The sequence below is a fragment of the Equus caballus genome, chromosome 7 (assembly GCF_041296265.1).
Source record: "Equus caballus isolate H_3958 breed thoroughbred chromosome 7, TB-T2T, whole genome shotgun sequence".
NCBI lineage: Eukaryota > Metazoa > Chordata > Mammalia > Perissodactyla > Equidae > Equus > Equus caballus.
In genome coordinates this window covers 2337745-2356766 of record NC_091690.1, presented here as the reverse complement: position 1 = coordinate 2356766, position 19022 = coordinate 2337745, and the positions used below count along the sequence as shown (strand labels likewise).

Below are 19022 nucleotides of genomic sequence, written 5' to 3'. Positions count from 1 at the left end.
CTGTGCAGACGGGGGAGACACTGGGGTGCTTCCTAGGGACGTTCGCTGTGACTTATGGTCTGAAGACAAAGAACCCCAGGAAGAGATCAAAGACACTGGACGCAACCCGTCTGGGGTCCCCACGGAGGACGTACTGCCCTCGGTGGAGGCTGCCTTTGCCCAAATCGTTTGCCGCCACCCAGGGTTGACAGGGACCTGAGGTGAGGCTCTCGGGCACCCAGGGAGCCCACGGAATGAGCCTCGTGCGGCTGGCCCGGGCGGCCTTCTCTTCTTTCATCTTCATAACCGTCCTCCGGGACCCGGTGACCTTTCCAAATGCAGGTCAGGTCACGACCCTCTTCTCCCTGCCCGCCCCCTCCCCACAGTTCCCCATGGCACTGAGAGCAAAATGAAACGCCTCCCCAGGGCCCTCCCTCTGCTCCAGCCTCTCCGGCCTCCTCACTGCTCCTCCAACACGCCAGGCCCGGCCTGCCCCAGGGCCTTTGCACAGGCTGTGCCTTCTGCCTGGACCACTATCTCGGATTTCCACATGGCTTGATCCTCCTTGTCATCCCCATTCCACTCAAAGCCCTCTCCTCGGGGAGCCCTCACTGTCCACCTGGGTTATTTTTGCCTGTGACCCGTCTTGCCCTGTGGACTGTGAGCCCCAGGGGGGCCGCAACAGGGTGTCCGGTTGGCAGTGGCTCCCCGAGCCCAGCACGGCCCCCGGCACAGGGCAGGGGGGCAAATATTGGTGGGCTCCGTCGAATGAGACTAATCTGTCGTGACGTGACCAGCGGTCGCCTGGGGACAAGGAAGGCACAGGGAGGGGGGCAAAGGGGAGCGAGGAGAGGACCGAGAGCGACGCGCACGCGCACCACCTCGCACGGTGATGGCCTCGCGGGCGCGCACGTGACACCGCGCACTTCACGCCCGTCCTGCCTGCAGAGGGATGCTCAGAAAGAGAAATAGTAAGATTTACACGCGAATCCTATTTTGCAGGCGCCACGGCGGGCACGGGTGTCCTCGCCCCCCACGCCGGACACGTGGGATGCGACACCGCCCGCGACGCGCCATCCTGCAGAGGGGTCTCGGCGGATAGACCTTTTTGCGTCAAGAGGGAACATTCGGGCACGTCCCTCGACATGCGGGGTGCCGCCCGAGTCGGGGAGCGGAGGCGGCGCCGGCGCCCTGGCACGTGGCCTCGCTCGGGGGACCCCCAGCAGCGCGCCCTCGGGTGCAGCCCCCGCGCGGGGCTCAGAGGCGCCTGCCCGGCCCGGAGCCCAGGCCCTGCCCTCGGGGACCCGCGCGCTCCTCCCTCCCCGGCCTCCGCCTGGTCCCCATCGCCCCGGGACCAGCGCCGGCCCCTCCTCCCGGCCCCGTCCGCCCTCCCCGCGGCCGCCGCCAGAGGGCGCCCGGAGCCCCGAGTCAGGGCCGCCGCCTCCGCCCGCAGCCCCCGGGCTCCCCTCCATTCTGGGGGAGACCCCACAGTCTCTCGCCCCGCTCCCGATGCCCCTGAGCCGCAGCCCCAGCGCTCCGACCTCCCTCGACGCTTCCTTCCCGCCCGAAGCGCAGACCGCTAAGCCTGCAGTCTGTCTGTCCGCCCCGCCCCCAGAGCACAAGCTCCCGAGGGCAGGTACTGTCCCCGGCCGGACCCCAGCGTCTCAGAGCCCGACACACGCATGCTCAGAGTGTTTGTCGAATGACTGAGAGAACTGGGGGGACCACGCAGGGCCCGGGTGTCGGGCACCGGGCACAAGGGACCCCATTCTTCCCGAGGCCCCCAGGCCACCGCCAACGTGGGGACCGAGCCCCAGGAGCCCGCACAGGACACGCCAGGCCGATCTTTCGATATGGCTTTATTTCTGATCGTCCCACTGCAGCCTGAGCTCGGGGCGGCCAGGGGCCTGCCGACCGCCGGGGGGGACGCTCACCGCCGGCCCCTCTGGGTCACCGGTGCTGGGGGGACGGGCACACAGCAGGGCGGAGGAGGGGGCCAAGGACGAGGGAAGCCCCTGGCCTGGGAGGCCGCAGGACGGGGGGCGAGGGGGAGGCGGAGGGCTGGGCCCCTGGGGGTCAGCGACGCCGAGACCCCCAGCCCTCACCCTGCGCGGCTCATATTGCTAGCGATCCGGTTCCCCGGCTCCCTGAGGTCGGCGGCCCTGGAGGCCCCGCTCCCTCCCCCACGCCCACCAGGCGCCTGGGTGAGGGGTCGGGCCCAGACCTCCCCATGGCCCACGGGCGCGACCCTCCGGCAGACACTCTCGCTCGACCCCCAGCCCGGACGGCTCCCGGGACGCAGCCCCCGCTCCCAGATGAGGAACCAGGCCCGGCAGCCGGGAGAGCAGCGGCCAGGGAGGGGCCCCTCCGGCCCCAGGGCCCAGGCCGAGCGCGGGGACAGCCCGGAGGACCGGGTCGGGGGTCAGAGGAGGGAAGACGGCCGGGGAGCAGGGAGCCGCGTCCCCGGGCCGCCCGGAGCGGGCCTCCGAGCGAGGGGTGGGGACCGGAGCCCCCATGGCTGGCGCGGCGGCGGCTTCACACACGAGGGAGGCGAGCATCTGAACTGCTGGCGGGACGCGGAGCAGCGCGCAGGGTGGCCCGAGCCCGGGGCCCGCAGTCCCCGCTCAGCACCGCGGGCGGAGTGCCACCGAGGCTGCCGGGGCGCATGTCCTGTCGTGGCGGGCTTGGTGGCCCTGAGGGTCGTGGCCGGCTCCAGGCGTGTCCCCGAGTCCGAGGCCTGACCCCGGGATGCGGCCAAAGCTGCTCCGAATGAGTCCGAGAGACACCAAGAGGAAGGAGCCCGGGTCCTCGAGCACACGGCCAGCGCGGGGCGGCCACGGGGCAGGGGCGCGGGTGGCAGGTCACTGCGTCTTGGCCTTCAGCAGCAGCCTCTGCACCGTTCTGTACAGCAGGTCGAAGTGCTGGGGGCGGCGGGAGGGCGCGAGTGAGGCCGGGCCGCCCCGTGAGCAGGACCCCAGGACCCCAGGGCCCCGGGCCCGGCCCCCGCCTGCTCACCTGGACCGCCGTGTAGGCCATGCCGAGGTAGGCGCCGATGCACACGGCCAGGAGGAGGTCAAAGATGGCCGGCTTGACCCTGGGGAGAGGGGGCCGGCGGGGTGAGGGGGGCACGGCCGCAGCCCCCCGGGTGGTCACGGGGCGCCGTGGGCTCCTGGCCCCGGGCGGCTCACCTGTAGGCGTTCATGACCTGCTTCAGCTGGTCGTAGAAGACGAACTCAGGGTCCCTGGGGGGAGAGCGCTCTCTCAGGGGGCTCACCCGACGGCCGCACATGGCCCGGGGCCCCCAGACACCGGCCACCCGCAGGTTCTGCCCGCCCGGGGACCCGGGAGGGAGCGCCCGTGTGTGTCCGCGGGAGGCTGTCCCTCCGGGGGAAGAGCCGTCCTTCACTGGGAAGCAACATCTTTCCTATTACTTTTTGGGGGGCTCAGAACGTACTCTGTAAACGTGAAACACGCTGACTGCGGAAATTCTACTGTTAGGGGAAGGACTTCTATAGAGGGAGGGCAACCACGGCCCGGGAGTCAGAGAGCCCAGCCCCACGCCTGGGGGTCCACTCTGAGCCTCGGTTTCTTCTTCTGCCCGAGTGCTCAGTCTCCCGAGAGGATCAAGAGTCAGGAGGGAGACACGCGGGGCCTCGGGTGCCCTGAGGGATAGACTTATGCTAAGAAACGGTCTGCTGTTCGTCTGGGACTCGAGTGTAACCGGCGCCCGGACTTTCTACTTCCGTCCAGGACTTCCGCGCGCTGGCTCTGGCGCCGGGGAGACCCCGGAAGCCGCCCCCGGGCTCACCGCTTGTCGGCCCTGACGTGGTGCGGCTTCACCTCCTTCAGGTAGCGGCTCAGGTAATGCTCCAGCGTGCTGAGGAACGGGCCGTCCTTGTCCACCAGCTGCGCGGCCCGCGGCTGCTCGGTGAGCCAGTCCATCACCGAGTCCAGCTGCTCCTGCTGGATCTGCTGCGGGGACGCGGCAGCCGTCACCGGCCCGCCCGCCGCCCCGGCCCCCGCCCGCCGCCGCCCGCCCGGCCCGCCGTTACCATCTGCTCCGTGAAGACCGGCATGTCGGGGGGCGTGCCCTGCGGAGAGCGAGGGGACGGCCTGAGTGTGGGCCGCAGGGGGGGCAGGGGTCACTCACGGGGGACGCGGGGGCTCACCTTCTCCGTCAGGTTGTAGATGACCCGCGTCAGGGCCTCGGCGATGAGCCTCGTGTTGCGCGTCAGGGTTTTAGAGTCGACCCGGGACCTGCGAGGGCAGAATTGGGGAAAAAACCCGTATATACATATACGCATACACATACCCCCCACTTTGACGCCCCCCAGGACCCAGGACTGCGAGCTCATGTGGAAGTGGGGCCTCTGCGGCCGTGACCGGTGGAGACGAGGCCACACTGGAGCGGGGGCCCCAGTCCAGTGGCCGCTTCCTTCTAAGAGGGACAGCTGACACGGACGCACGCAGGGAGACGGCCCTGTGACGACAGGCACAGGTGGGGGTGACGTGGCCACGAGCCAAGGGACACCAGGATTGCCGGCCACACACACACCCATAAAGAGGAACTTTGGGAACCAAACGTCTCTGATGCCAGCAGGCGTGGGGGACAGGGGCTCCCGAGGGGGCACGGAGGGTAGAGGGGGGCCCAGCTCGCCCTCCAGGCCCCGTGCCTCCTTCCTGCCAACTCTGCTTTGCTCTGGTGCCCTCAGCCCTGGAACGCCTCCTCCCGGCTCACCCCCTTGGTGCCAGCACCGCCTCCTCCACGAAGCCCCCAGGAAGCTCCCCGAGGCCCCAGGACTGGCCGGGCCTGCTCTCTCTCTGGGCCTCGCCCGTCTCCAGGCCAGGCCCCTCCAGGACCACCTTCTCAGCCCCACGCAGACACGTGTCCAGGAGCTGGGCGCTGCCCAAGGCTGGCCAGTGAGTGAGCCAGCCCAGACATGGCAGCCAGTCCCGCCACAAAACCCCGCCCAGCTGAGGGCTGATGTGGCAGCCGAGCAGACAGATGAGACGTCAGCTCATGAAATGGCAGAAGCCAGAGGTGCCCAGGGTCACAGAGAGCAAGCGGAAAAGGGCAGGGAGCAGGGCTCCCTGAGGGGGTGTGAGGGACCAGGGAGACATGGCGGCTGTGCAAAGGTCCAGGGGCAGGAGCCACGATGTCCGAACAGCAGAGTGGACTGAGGTGTCCAGGGCCCGGGAGTCATGTGGAGGGTCACTCTGTCCTCTTTGTCCCCGTAACAGGGAGGTCATAACCTGACCCAGCCCCCCCTCCCCTGGCTCAGGCGAGCTGCCCTCCTTTCTGTTCCTCGTGCTGCCAGGCTGGCACGGGCCCTTTCCCCTCCTCCCCAAGGCAGGTTCCTTCCCTCCAGGTGCCTGCATCTACTCTGCAAAGAACATTCTAGAATGTGGCGGGTTCGCAGGGCCTGGGGCAGCCGGGCGGCGCTCACCGCACGTCCATGATGCTGCTGCGCTGGCCGCCGCGGTGGCTCTCCAGGTGGGACAGGGTGAAGGCGGGCAGCCGGCGGATGGCGAAGCGCTCGTGCTCCCAGGCCAGCATGTCCTCCGCCAGGTTGATCTTCTTGTGCACCATGGAGAAGCGCACCTCGGGGAACTGGTGGGCCGCCACCTGCGTGGGGCGGGGCGGTGCATCAGCTGGCGGCCTGCACCCGGGTCCCGGCCCCGCCACTTGGCCAGTGCTCATGGGGCCTTGGGTGCCAGGAGGGTCCCAGGTCCCTCCCCCGACTTCCTGGGTCTAGAAAAGGGGGAGAGGCCGCCGCAGGGCCCCAGGGTCCGCAAAGGGCCTGGTCTGCTGCCTGGTGGACGTGAACCCCCACTAAAGGGAGGCGGGGGCCCGGCCCCCCTGGTGACCTGTAACCCCCAAGCCCGCCGCCTGTGCCGGGCCGCCCTCAGGCCCCACCGTCTCGAGCTCCCGCAGGAAGGCGTGCTGCAGCGTCCCCTCCCGGGGCGGCTTGGACACGTGCAGGTGCAGGCTGTCCCCTCGGCCCACGGTGTCCAGGCAGAGGACGAAGGCCACGTTGTCCTGCAGCAGGCTGGAATCTGCGGGGCAGCGAGAGCTGGGGAGGTCGGGGGACGAGGATCGGGCCCCCGCCCCGGGGCCCTGACCCCCCACGCCCGGCCGGCAGGGCCGCCCGCCTCACCTGTGTGGTCCAGGTTGTCTTCCAGCCAGCGCTTGGTGCCCTGGTAGTTAAACTTGCCCCCTCCGGAAGCGAAGAAAAGCAGGTTGTACCTGGGGGCGGGGCGGGGGCATCAGCTCGTCCCCACAAGGAGGGGCATCCCCCCCAGGGACAAAATCCTGACCAGCCCTGAGCGCAGGGCACCCCCAGCCCCAACGTGGACATCTGGTGGGCCCCTCCCTGTGGGAGATGAAACAGCACCCTGGCCCCACCCACTCAGCGCCAGGACACACCCAGCGTGACAACCACTGATGTCCCCACACGTGGTCTGGTGTCCCCTTGGGGCGGGATCTGGGAGGGGCTCAGCTCCAGGCCTGGCCCCCTGACCCCTCAATGCACAGTGTCCTTCCCGGGTCAGACTCGGGGACCGCGCGTGACTGTGCCCGAGCCGGGCGAGGCCTGGGCGGCACATACGCAGCGTGGGTGCGCTTGTACGTGTAGAGGCGGGAAAAGAGGCGGGCGAGCTCCAGCAGCACGGAGATGCCGCTCCCGTTGGAATCCGCGCCGTGTGACAGCCACTGCGGGGCGGGAGAGAGGCCGGCGGTCACCCGCGTCCGTGCCACAGCACCGCCCGCTCTGGACAGTCGCCCATCGTGGCCCAGCCTACGTGTGCAGCGCGCAGCTGGGGTGGCTCCTCTGCTCGGGCCCCAGCCTGACAGCGCCCCAATGGCGGCAGCCTGCTCGGTCCCGCTGGTTTGTCGCTGAGAGCAGGACTCTTGCGGAGGGAGCCGGGCGTCGGCTCACGGACCCTCTGCAGGAGCCGGACCTCGCTGTGGGCTCCGAGAGTGCAGCCTGGGGGCAGCTGAGTGGGCCTGAGGCCACGTCCTCAGAGAGGCAGGCTCGCCAGGCTGGCCGCCGGTGGCCCTGGACCTAGACTCAGGGCCAGCCGCCCGCGCTGCCCAGGCTCCCAGCCCTCAGCTGTCTGTGAGACACGGGGTTGGCCGAGCTCTGCTCTCCTCCCGCGCCCAGAACCCCGTCCATGCCGGGCAGACGCCCTGCACCCGCCCCCCGAGAACCCCGTCCTGGTCTCCAAGCCCTGGGGACGGCCCCTCACACGCACTGTCATGTCTGGTTTGGGGGCATGAGGCACATCCTGTGGGACTCCCCTGGGAGAGGACTCTTGAAGCTTCTGCCTGGTCTCTCGCCCCCGTCCCACATGCCCTTCCCTCTGCTCATTTTGACTCATGTCCTTTCTCTGCATAAACCATGGCCGTGCGGACGACCATGGCTGAGTCCTGGGGTCCCCACTCCCGGGGGTGGTCCGGGGAACCCAACACAGCCCCCTGAGCTTGAATCCTGGCCCGACCACGCGCCCTGCCCCACTCACCCTCCGTGTCATCTGCCCGAGGACACCCAGCCCATGGGCACCCCTCTGGGGACACATACGTACGGGGGCCACTCCGAAGGCGTCGTAGTGGGCCACGAGGACGATGGTGGGGAGCTCCTCTCCGCCGAGCCCGGTGAGCCGGCCCTGCAGAGACACGCTGTGAGCGCCACCCCACCCGCAGGGGCAGCGTTCTGGCTCTGGGCCACGCGGTCCTCGTCACAACAACTCAGGACAAGTCTGGGGCTCGGGGAGCAGGGGAAGCCCAGCCCCTGCCTCCTCCCCATCCCGCCTCCCACGGGAGTGACAGGGATGGTGCCCAGCTCACGGCCGCACAGATGTTTCCAGAACGAAAGGCCGGGGCAGCTGGGCCGGCAGGTGGGAACAGACCCCAAATGGCCAGAAGGGCCCTCCAGACCCTCGGGGGCTCCGTCTGCTGGCAAAGTGGACCCCCTGCAGCCCTGCCTGAGCCCCCGGAGCCTGACAGCCAAGACGTGGCCAGCGCGCTTCCTCTGCCCAGGCAACCGTGACGGTAAAACCGAGTTCGCCCTATTGTCGCCCCGCCGCTGGACGCTGCTGCAGCCCCCGCACCGAGGTGGCCTGTCCACCCCCCAGAACCCTGCTCCCCCAACCCCTGCACCCAGCCAGGACGCACCCGAGGCCCCACAAACCTGGGAGGGGTGCCGTGGGGATGGCGCCCACCGCCCCGGCAGAGTACTCCCTGGCTGTTTGCTCTGAGTGCCCGCCTGTCGCCCCCAGACCTCTCCACGGGGACAAGCTCGGCGAGGGAGGGGCGGCGGGGCTCGAACGGCGCTCAAGGGTAGGCACGGCCCAGAGAGTACCCCCTCACCCCTGGAGGTGAGGGGCTCTGAGTGTGGCGCCTCCGCCTTCCACCCGAGCCACACCCGGACACCGGGGGCGGTGGGGCATCCCCGCCCCATCTGCTCTAAGCCCCGGGGACCAGGGCCCACAGGTGCCAGTGAATGCTGAAGGTGCTGCCTGGCCCAAGCAGGGGGCTGGCTGGGGGACTGGCATCTCGGCCACAAGCGCTCACCGAGGGCCTGCTGTGTGCCGGGCACCGGGCTGGGCTCCAAGGACGCAAGAGGGGCCAAGATGAACATGCTCAGCGCACATGGTGCTCAGGCCGACGGGGAAGCAACACGCGGGTCCCAAATGTGCCACAAGGTGACGACCGCTCGGGAGAGTGAAGCCGGGAGGGGCCGGGGCGCCGGCTGACGAGTCCGGGCCAGACTAACGACCGCGGACAGTGACAAGGCCTCGCCTGGGGCCTCACGGGGAGCCACCGCCACTCCCGACCTGGGACATGCAGGCTCTGGGGGAGCCACCGTCAAGGACCCGCCCTGGCTGCCACACTCTTACTGTATCTGCGTTCCTCATCCCTGGTCCCTTCTCTGTGGCCTCCTGAGGCAAGAGGGGACCCTGAACACCCCCGCTCTGCAGCCTTTGGTCCGGGCACCCCGCACAGCAGACAACCCCATGGAGGACCCTTGAGGAGAGGAGACCGGACCGGGGAGCCGGCGTCTGGCCCAGACGCTCGCTCACACCAGCGCGGGGCGGAGTAAGGGCCAGACTCCTCTGTGTCTGGGGTGTTGCTTTAATCAGCTACCTGGAGACCGAGAGCTCAGCTCTCCCAGCTCAGCTCAGCTCAGCTCCGTACAGGGGGGAGAGCGGCCCCAGAGAGTTCTGAGGACGCAGGGCTGGAGGGGGTGTGCCGTGCCGAGATGGGGCTGGCCACCCTGGGCCTGCAGGGAGAGCTGGGCAGCAGGGATGGCCCGTGCAAAGGCCCTGAGGTGGCGGCACAGTGGGGGCTCGCGATGGCACTCGGGAGGCAGGCAGGGGGCCGGGGGGTGTCCCACCTCTCCCCTCAACATGGCCCAGCTTCCCTATCTGAGGCCCCCTGCAGTGGGGACCGGCCAGAGAGGCGAGCTCGCGGAGTCTGGGCGCGGCGGGCAGGGCCCGGCACTCACCTCCACACTGGTGATGAGCCAGTCGCTCACGGCCTTGCTCTGGACCCCGCTGGTGACCATCTGGAAGCCGTTGGCGGTGGCCGTGTGGAGCAGCACTGGGGGCGGGAGGGGGAGGGTCAGCCTGAGTCCAGGGGTCCCGCATCCGAGCCGGCGCCCTGGTCACCCCGACACCCCAGAACCCAGGGCTTCCGCGTAAGCAGGGTCGTGTGCACAGCTGACCACACGGACTGGAACATAATGCCATGAGTGGACTTGGGGGGGCGCCCTCAGGCCAGCGCCCAAGGACCCATCCAGCACAGGGACGACAAGGCGGTCACCCTGGCGGTGACCCAGAAACGGGAGTCTCCCCCTGACGGCCCACGAGCCTGCAGCCCAGCCCCGAAAGCCCGAATGGCGTGAGCACCCGCAGCTTTGTGACCCGTCTGCTGGCGAGCAGGCGCGCCCCCCAGTGACCCCAACTCGGTGTGAGTACATCGTCCACGGAGAACGATACGTTTTCAGGTGGGGCCAGGGGCTGCCCTATGACGCCGTGAGTTCTCCCCAGCGCGAGTGCGCATCTGTCGTGGACGCGTTTCAAGATGCGGTCGTGATGGGCATGGAGACGCCATCAGCAGGGGAACAGGCTGGGGGCGCCCCGCGGGGGCCCTGCAGTGTTTCCACAACTTCTCCTGAACTTTCACATACTCTAAAATAAGCTCTTCTAACAAAGACAGTTGTGGTTAATATTTCTGGTTTTACATCCGTTCTCCCCACTAACCAATGCAAGATAAGCACTTTCCCATGCTACCAAAAAGCCTGCCCCAGAGCCAGCCCTGGGGACCCAGCCGTTTAAGGCGCCCTCCGCTGCGGCCGCCCAGATTTGGTTCTCAGGTGGGGAACCAAACGACCCGTCTGCCAACAGCTGTGCTGTGGGGGCGGCCCACAGAGAAGAACAAGGACCCACCACTGGAATATACAACCACGTACAGGAGCTTTGGGAAGGACAAAGAAAATAAAAAAAAAATTCTACCCCCAAAACGTTTTTAACGACTGCATAATATTCCACCAAGTAGAAGATCCCTTCCCTTCCGCTCTAACTGGACGTGCAGGGCTTCCCTAAATTCACTCTCCTGCTGCCACACACAGACGGCCACTGTCAAGACTTTAATGTGGCCCAGGGACAGCAACCTCCTCCAGTCAAGGGCCAGAGTCCGGGTTTTCGGCTCTCCTGCAGCCCCTGGCCTCTGCCGGTGCAGCCTGAGAGCTGCCCCAAAGCCCACGTGAACGCTGCCTGTGTGCCGATGAAGCTTTATTTACACGAACACGTGGCCCACGGGTGGCAGTTTGCCAACCCCCAAGCTAGAGCCCCACGCAGCTGACAACTTGGCTGGGGGGGATGAGCCTTTTTTTTGTTTTTTTTTTACAGCTTCCGCGGTTCACCAAACCGAGTCCCTGAGGAGCTGGGCCGGGTGTCCCCGTGTCAGCGAACCTGTCGCCTCGTCCTCTCCTCAGCCCTGAGTGCTCCCTCCTCTCCCGTAGCAGCCCCCCACGGGTGAGGACGGAGCTGGCGGTCCCTCCCGCTGCATTTCCTCCACCACTTCCGCCGTCTCACTCCCAACAGTGGCCCACTCCGGCGCCCTGCAGCCTCCCCTGTCCAGGGGTGCGAGGACCCGGGGTCTCCTGTCCCCAGGACACTGCTGACCCGCTCGGATGGACTCGGGCAAGACAGTGACACCCGGAACCCACTCGGCAGGCACAACGGACAGAGAAAATCCGACAGACGCCCGCGTTTCCCGTCAACCACTCAGAGGCTGCAGGTGCGAGGCCCCCTCTCGAATCCGGGGGGCTCGAGCTTCTGTTTGCGAGGGGACGGGCGGTGGCAGCTGCGAATGCAGAGTCCCGGCCCCCAGCCCGAGCCCGACACTGCAGATCTGGGGCAAGACTGTGACCCACAGCGCTAAGGACGAGGACGGACGCCACATGCTCGCTCTGAGACAGCACCCCCGAGGTGGCACGGCGCAACCCTGACCCCGCCCGAGCGCACCTTCGGCGGCCGAGGCTGAGCCCTGGGAGGCGGAGGCGGCCTGCGTCTGCTCGTAGATGGAGAGCAGGGCCTCATCCTCCACGGCAAAGTACACAGGGACGATGGTCTCCATGGCGAGCATCTCGGGCTCGATCTCCATGAATTGCTGCGGGGGAGACACACAGTTAGGCGGCTCCTGGCCTGGGCAGAGCCCACCGGCTGTCCCCTGTGGGCAGGCAGGCCGGGGCCTGGCACCACGCCTGCTCTGAGGCCGGTTAACGAGGCCGGGGTCACGCTGGAGAGGAGGACGGGGCGGAAGGGGGACAGGGAGGGGACCAGGACAGAGGGACGGGCGGGGAGTGGCGATGCTCACGGGGCCCCCTGGACAGGACCCATCAGGGAGGAAGCAGGCTGGGCAGAGGATGGGCACTGGAGCCAGCCGGGTCTGGGGTCAGGTCCAGGGTCACTGTGGGCCGGTCCCGCCCCCCCGGCCACCACGTCCTCAGCTGTTAGTGGGTGACGGCTGTTGGCTTCCCAGGCTGACGGCAGAGGCCAGCAAGGACAGCGGGTGTGAGTCGCCCCACACACACCCTCCTCCCAGGCAAGAGCACCCTCCGCCCACGTGTCTAAGGGGCCCCATCAGACTCGGGAGCAACGCAGCTCCCTCCCCGGGCACAGCTGACATGGGGCCGGGTCACTCCCTGGGGGCCGTCCTGGGCAGTATGGTGCGGGGAGCAGCATCCCCGACCCCGCTCACTCGATACCAGGAGCTGTGACAACCACAGATGTCCCCAGACATGGCCCAGTGTCCCCTGGGGGCAGAACAGCTCCGGAAGGACCGCTGAGGAAGGGGAACAGGTGCCTTCCCACGTCCCCACGGGAGAGGGCTCAGAGAGGTGAACCAACATGCCCCAGTCACACAGCCAGCTCCCTGCCACGGCAGTGGGGGGGGGGGACGAGGGGGTGCTCACCCGGATGACGTCCTGGGGCACGGCGGCCATGGCCCGCGGCAGGATGATGACCACGGCGCCGGCCGACTGGCGCAGGGCCCTCTGGTACCGCTCGTAGGAGAAGTCCAGCAGGCGCACGAGCACGCAGCGGCGGCTCAGCACGTCCGCGTCCATGGTGCGCGCCTCCGTGTTGAGCACTGCGTTCCGCGTGCCTGCGGGGTAGGGAGAGAGGGGCAGGGGCTCGCTCTACTGCACCGGGGCCCTCGCCCGGGGACCACCGCCTCGGGATCCTCTGCCCAGGCTGGGCCACGTCCCCCAGGGCCCCCCGAACCCCAGGAGTCTCCGGCCTTCTGAGAACCGGGGGACGCAAAGACCCTCCTCCAGGAAAATCGGGCCCCACCAGCGCCCACCCGGCGGGAGGCAGCTCGGCTGTCCCTGCTCTGGGCCCTGGCCACGGGCACCCCGCCCCGCCCCCCTGCACCCCAGGCGGCAGCCCTCAGAAGTGACGCTGTCCCCGTTCAGCGGCCACCCGCGGGGACCGTGCCCATGTGCCCACGTGCACGACTCCCCCCACGAGGGACGGGGCGCCGTGACGAGCTCCTCCCGCGTCGCCCAGCGGGCGGAGCCGTCAGCCCCCCGACAGCGGCCCGGGGCCCACTCAGCCCCCCATGTCGCACACATGCCCGGGGGACCCCGGACTAGAAGCCCACCGCCGGCTCCCATGCGCGCCCTCCACGGGACTCCCCGCGGCTCCCCGGGCGCCGGCTGACCGCATCCGACCCGCCCGCCCTGCTGCTGGGCGCCCAGCACCCACCCCGCCCGTCACCAAGCAGGGGGAGCCCCAGGCGACAAGCCTGCCCTCCCGGGTCCAGGTCCCGCCCTCCAGCCCTCCTCCCCTCCGGGCTCCCCGCCAAGCGGGCGTTTCCCTGGGGGACCAGCAGCCTCCAGAACCTGGACCCGCCATCGGCTTCCCTGCCTGCTCCAGGGCTCCGGGGACAGCACCTCGCTCAGAGCAGGAGAAACCCGGCGCCGACGGCAACCCCGGGCCCAGGCTCCCGATGGACAGCAGCTGGGAGACCAGTGAAGGACCCCGTCTCCCCAACGCCCCCAGAGCCCAGACCCGTGGGCCCTCTCCACGTCCTTCCACACCCAGGCCCTCACTCTCTGGGGGCCGTCCTAGACACTGGGGGGTTTGAGCAGCATCCTTGGCCTCACCCACTTGATGCCAGGAGTTCCCCCAGTGTGACACCCACAGACGTCCCCAGACGTCGCCCTGTGTCCCCTGGGGGACAGTCACCTGGGGTGGGAACGTCTGCTCTATAACCAAGCGCCATCTCCCACCTCTTCTGAGAGGCCCAGAAAGATCCAGTGAACCAGGAGGGGGCGAGAGGCTGTTTCCCCGCCCAGACAGCGAGCTTTCCTGCAGCCAGCGGTTCCCCTGGGACATGGCACCCAGGCACTGCCGCCCACGTGGGTTCTGCTGGGCAGGGGTGGCCGGGAGAGGCCACGGTGATGGTCCATGCAGCACCGCGGAGGGGCACTGACTTCTCCGTGGCTGCCCACAGGCACACTGGCCCCCGTGGACAGTGGGAAAGGGGGCGCACGCAGCCCCCAAGCACCAGGACCACCTGCACCCAGCTGCGAAGCTGCCAGAGTCCAAAACGTTTCAGACGCCTCAGGCTGACCCGAGAGGCACGAAACGAGCAAAGCAACCCTAACGCGCCTGGGGGCCAGATGTGGTCCTAGGGCCTCCAGTTTGAGACCCCCGTAGTGAATGCTCAAAATAGTGATGCAGAGAAGTGCGGGGTCCTGGGGGATGGTCACAGAGAGGGGCCAGAGGAACACAGAAGGGCCAGTGTCCCAGGCGGGAATGCGGAGGGCCGTCCCAGGAGTTGGGGCCTGGGACCAGGGAGTGCAGGTGGGCCGGGCGCCTCCCTGCCTGCGCCCCACACACCCAGCCTCCTCTCTGCTTCGGAGCCGGTGGGGCCCTGGGAGGGCAGCAAAGACCTTCAGGATGCCCTTGAAATGCCGAAAATGTGGGGAGGCCCTGGCCCCGCACCCCCCCCGCCCCCCCCCTTGGCTCCCAGGGGCCCTCTGCCTCCCAGGGGCTGGGGACTTGGAAGCCACCTGTGAAGCCCACTGTGCACAGGGCAGGAACCAGCACTCCGCCTTCCAGGAGGAGGGCCGAGCGAGGAGCCAGGTGGACACCAGCCCCCAGGGTCCCCCGGACTCCAAGGACCCCCAGGGCGCAGCCCCACTCTGCCAACTCCGGGTCCAAGCTGGCCCAGCCTCCCTCACCCCACGTTGGGACAGGCAGAGTCGCAAAGAGGGGCACAGGACACCTGGACGGAAGCTGCCCATTCCCACAACAGGACCAGACCCGGACGGGGGTCAAACGCTTCTCTCCTGGGGGCCAGAGAGTGGCCCCTCTCTCTCACCTGCGGCCCCCGTCTACATAACCACCCGCTCCGCCTTCGCTTGGGAAACCGGTGCACATGGCCACACCAATAAAGCTTTACTGACAACAGGGGGCGGAGGGCCGGGCCGGTGGAGGAGCCCTGGGGGCCCCGTGCGTGCTGGGTGCTCGGTGCTGCGGCCCCACCTCCCGGGGCCTGTCTCAGCCGTGGCATCAAGTGAGGGGGGCGTGAGCGGGCACAGAGCCACTGCCGTGACCAGCACGTCACCCCGGGGGCCAGAGTCCCATGCAGGGGCGCGGTCACGCCCTGGCCGGCTGGCCCCGCAGCAGGCACACCCCTTTCCTTCCCAACAGCCCGGCTGCCCAGAGTTTCTCAACAGGAGCCACAGGAAGTTGGGAAAGCAGCCCCAGAGCCGGCGGCCTGGGCGGGGAGCGGGTGGGCAGAGGGCGGTGCCGACGCAGGGGAGCATGTCGCCAGCCCTCGGGGGCCCGGCCGCCAGGAGCGCGAGATCGGGGCTCCCTGTGGCCCCCAGGCCCTCCCGCTGCCCCAGAACAAACAACGCGGCCTCGGACCCCAAGGGGCCGCCCCCCCAGCCCCGGTGATCCCGCCAGCTTCTCCCTGAGGGGTCTCACCCGAGCTCTGGGCCGGGCCTCTGCTCCCCACGCTGCAGGCGAGCTGCCCTCTGCTAAGACGGGGCGTCCCGCCAGGCCCTGTGCGCGCCCCGAGCCCGCGGTCACAGACCGGCCAGGACCCCCCTCGCAGGGCAGGTGGCATCCGGGCTTCTCACTGGGGGCGACAAAGACGGGGATGGGGAAGGAGGACGTAGGGGGGAGGCGACACGTCAGGAAAAAGAACGGGGAGGAATCCCAGAGTCAGGGCAGAGGACGTGGAGACGGGAGGGGAGCACGGCTGAGCGCAAGGAGGGAGGCCGGGGAGGAGAGAGGGTTCCCCGGATCTGCCCCAAGGAGATGGGGAGCCCGCAGCCTGGCGCCTGGGCAGGTGCAGGGAGAGGGGGCCCGTCGGCTGCACATGGGACACCGTGGAGCCGCCCGGAGAGACGGGGTGTCCAGGCCACCAAGGACAGCCGCCCGAGGGACAGGAGGCTCCGAGCATGGCCCCGAGTGTGAGTCGGGCAAGCCGGGCCGGCTGAGCAGAAAGAACCGGGTCACGTCGAGCTCTAGGGTCTGGGCCCCCCGGACAATGGGTTCCTCAGGGAAACCAACGGAGGCTCCAGAGCGGGGCTGCCCGGGACGGCGCCCGCCAGTCCCCCGTGGCTGTTTGGATTTACTACAATGAAACAGTGCAAAAAGTCCCCTTCCTCCGTTGCACGGGACACGTCTCAAGTGTCCATGGCCACCTACGGCCGGTGGCTCCCGTATGGGACAGTGAACACACAGAACCCGTCCGTTGTCGCAAAAAGTCCCAGCGGGCAGCGCTGGCGTAGACCCTCCGCTCAGGAGGACGCCCGATGACGCCTGGAAACGCGCCCGCAGCGCCAGCGGCTCCCGGCCTTCCCTCCCACCGTCTGCGGCCGGGGGGTCTCCGGTCTAGGCCACCACCGTACCCCCGGCTCTCTGCCCCCGGCACTGCAGACATCAGCCGGGTCCCTCCCCGGGGGCCGTCCCGGGTGCTGTGGGGGCTGAGCACCCACCACTCGATACCAGGAGCTCCCCCAGTGTGACAGCCACAGAGTCATCACCCAGGGACCCCTGGGTTGAGAACGACTGCCCTAAACAGAAACGATGTAGCGCTGGGGCGAGGAGGGATCTGAGGGAACTCCGGACCCCTCTCCAGAGCCTGGGGCTCCCGCGGGGCCTGGGAAGTTCCAAAAACAGGGGCCAATGCAGGGGAACCGGGGCTCTGAGATGCGGGGGACCAGAACTCGGGAGGGGGGCTCCTTCAAGGGGGGGTCAGGCCTTGACCTGCAAGGACTTAAGGCACCAGGCTGGAACAAAAACCAGAGGCCAGAAGTTTCTGGAACACCAGAGATGGCTACACTCCGGAGAAAACAAGGGAATTCAGAATGACATGGGCACTGGGACGAAAACCTCAACAGGCGACAGGCGAGGGGACAGGGGTGGGGAGCAGGCAGCTGAGCAGGATCTGGGCTGGCGTCTGGGGAAGGGACCTGAGCCGGGCCAGACAACCGAGAAATCCTGGGAGGGGAGCCGGCGGAGTTTGGGGAGCTGGGGTGAGGACGGCGAGCTGAGGGAGTAGACATGCACCAAAGTGGGAACGAGACGGGGGGGCCAAAAGACCCCAGGAGCCCAAAGGCGAGGAGCCTGAGAAGGGGGATGGGGGCTCAGCGGACAATTCTGAGGAACCAGCACACAAGCTGGGACCGGGCAGAGCCGGGAGCCTGGGGAGACGGGCCTGGACTGGGGGCCAGGACGGTGTTAGCGACGGGGGGCCCTCGAGCCCTGATGGGGGCAGAATACGGCCGGCGGACAAAGAGCACCCGGTGCCAGGGCCATGTAGGGCGGGGCAGCTCCGCCTGGCAGAGGCCGAGCAGGGTGTCCACGGCCAGCAGGCCAAAGGTGGCAGCTCGGGTGCACAGGCTTGACTCGTGGGACAGCCCACCCAGGGGGTGTCCAGGGGAGGGCGCGGGGCAGAGAGACTCTGGGCCAGCTGGGAATGGAGAAAAAGGGGAGCCAGGCTCCAAGGCGGGGGGAGCGTGGGCTGAGGCAGGAGCTCTGGGTCCCGGGCAAGGAGCCCTCGTTAGGGCGGGGGGCTGTGGGAGCCAGCCGGGTGGGTTCCTGGGGCGGAGCAGGGGTCCAGGCACTCAGGCTGTCACTTGCCTGGGGCCTGGGTTAAGGGTCTGGCCGCCCAAATGAGGCCCGTGGGCGGGACGCCTGCTGGACAGGCAGGAGTGGCAGGTCCTGGGGCCCGGGGAGCAGAGACCAGGTTGACAGAAGGGGGGCTGCCTGGCCAGGGGGGACCGAAGCCCGGGGGAGGGAGAGCGGAGAGCGGGGAGAGCAGGAAGGGGGAAGCCAGACGGAGGAGGGAGGCCGGATCCAGGAGGGAGGCTGGGACGGGGGAGGCTGGGAGGGGAGAGACCAAGCTTGGGGGAGGCTGGGATTTGGGGGGAGGCCGGGAGGAGGGAGATCGAGATGAGGGAGGCCGGGCCCAGGAGGGAGGCCGGGACAGGGGAGGCCGGGCCCAGGAGGGAGGCCGGGACGGGGGAGACCGGGACGGGTGAGGCCGGGCCCAGGAGGGAGGCCGGGACGGGGGAGGCCGGGCCCAGGAGGGAGGCCGGGAAGAGGGAGGCCGCGCGGGCGAGGCCGGGCCCGGGCGCGGGGCCGGCGGGGAGGCGTCCACGCACCGTAGGGCTGGCCCTGCAGGTCGTACTGCTGCATGCGGTAGACGGTGAACTCGTGCGCCGCGTCGGCGGCGGGCAGCGGCGGCGCCACGAGCAGCAGCACGGCGGGCAGGAAGACGATGAAGCCGAGCGGCAGGCACGACGCCTTCAGCATGTTCTCCAGCACCTCGCCCGCTTCCTCCAGCATCCTGGCCGGCGACGGGGCCGCGCGAGGCGGCGGCGGGGACGGGACGACGGCGGCGACGGCGGCAACGGCGGCTGCGGCGGCGGCGGCGGCGGCTCCCGCGGACTCACCTCGGCATGGGTAGCCGCCGGGGTCCTGCGGGCGCCGCGCCGGGCAGCCCGCGCTCGCTCCGGGGTCCTGCGGGCACGGCCGCGGACCGCCCCGCCCGCCGCGCGACCTGCTGGAAATTGTAGTCCCCAGGCGAGCGTGGAGACACCTGGGAGTTGTAGGCCTATTCGTTTACTCCCCGATGCAGGAAGCTGTGGTGGGCTGTTTAGCTAAATCTGCTAAAGTTTCACATAAACTCAAAATCAGAAAATACCTGGACTTAAAAGAAACTATTTGCAGTGGAATTTACTTAAACTCTGTCTTTGTTGTGAGGCGAGGGGGGAGGCGAGATGTGGGTGACCTTGCGACCCGGAAGGAAGTTGGAAATGAAGGAAGAGAGGGGCTGGCCTTGGTGCGCTAGGTCTCCTGGGAATTGTAGTCCTTTTGAGCAAGCATAAGGGGTCATGGGAGCTGTAGTCTTCCTGGGTGAAGTCTGAGAAAAATCGTTTAAAACTCCGAAGGAACGGAGATGTTAAAGTCCATGAGGGCAAAGGCTTTTGTCGGCTTTGTGCATTAAT

General features: G+C 68.5%; 1 protein-coding gene across 4 annotated transcripts; it reads right to left on the bottom strand.

Moving 5' to 3' along the window:
- Positions 1-1825: 1825 nt before the first annotated feature.
- NCLN (nicalin) lies at positions 1826-18558 on the bottom strand. 4 transcript variants are annotated; one of them, XM_023646388.2, is made up of 16 exons: positions 18177-18558; positions 15487-15640; positions 12459-12649; positions 11509-11653; positions 9486-9580; positions 7564-7644; positions 6588-6691; positions 6138-6226; positions 5897-6036; positions 5427-5605; positions 4149-4236; positions 4032-4070; positions 3788-3951; positions 3168-3221; positions 2995-3073; positions 1826-2900 (listed from the first exon to the last, which is right to left on the bottom strand). In XM_023646388.2, the coding sequence occupies exons 2-16, from the start codon at positions 15626-15628 to the stop codon at positions 2841-2843; spliced, it is 1650 nt and encodes a 549-aa protein (XP_023502156.1). In that variant the 5' UTR covers positions 15629-15640; positions 18177-18558; the 3' UTR covers positions 1826-2840. The 4 variants fall into 4 exon arrangements, with proteins under 4 accessions (XP_023502156.1, XP_070128564.1, XP_023502154.1 ...); XM_070272463.1 differs by having other exon boundaries at positions 3788-3948; positions 18177-18517; XM_023646386.2 differs by lacking the exon at positions 15487-15640 and having other exon boundaries at positions 18177-18545.
- Positions 18559-19022: the final 464 nt, after the last annotated feature.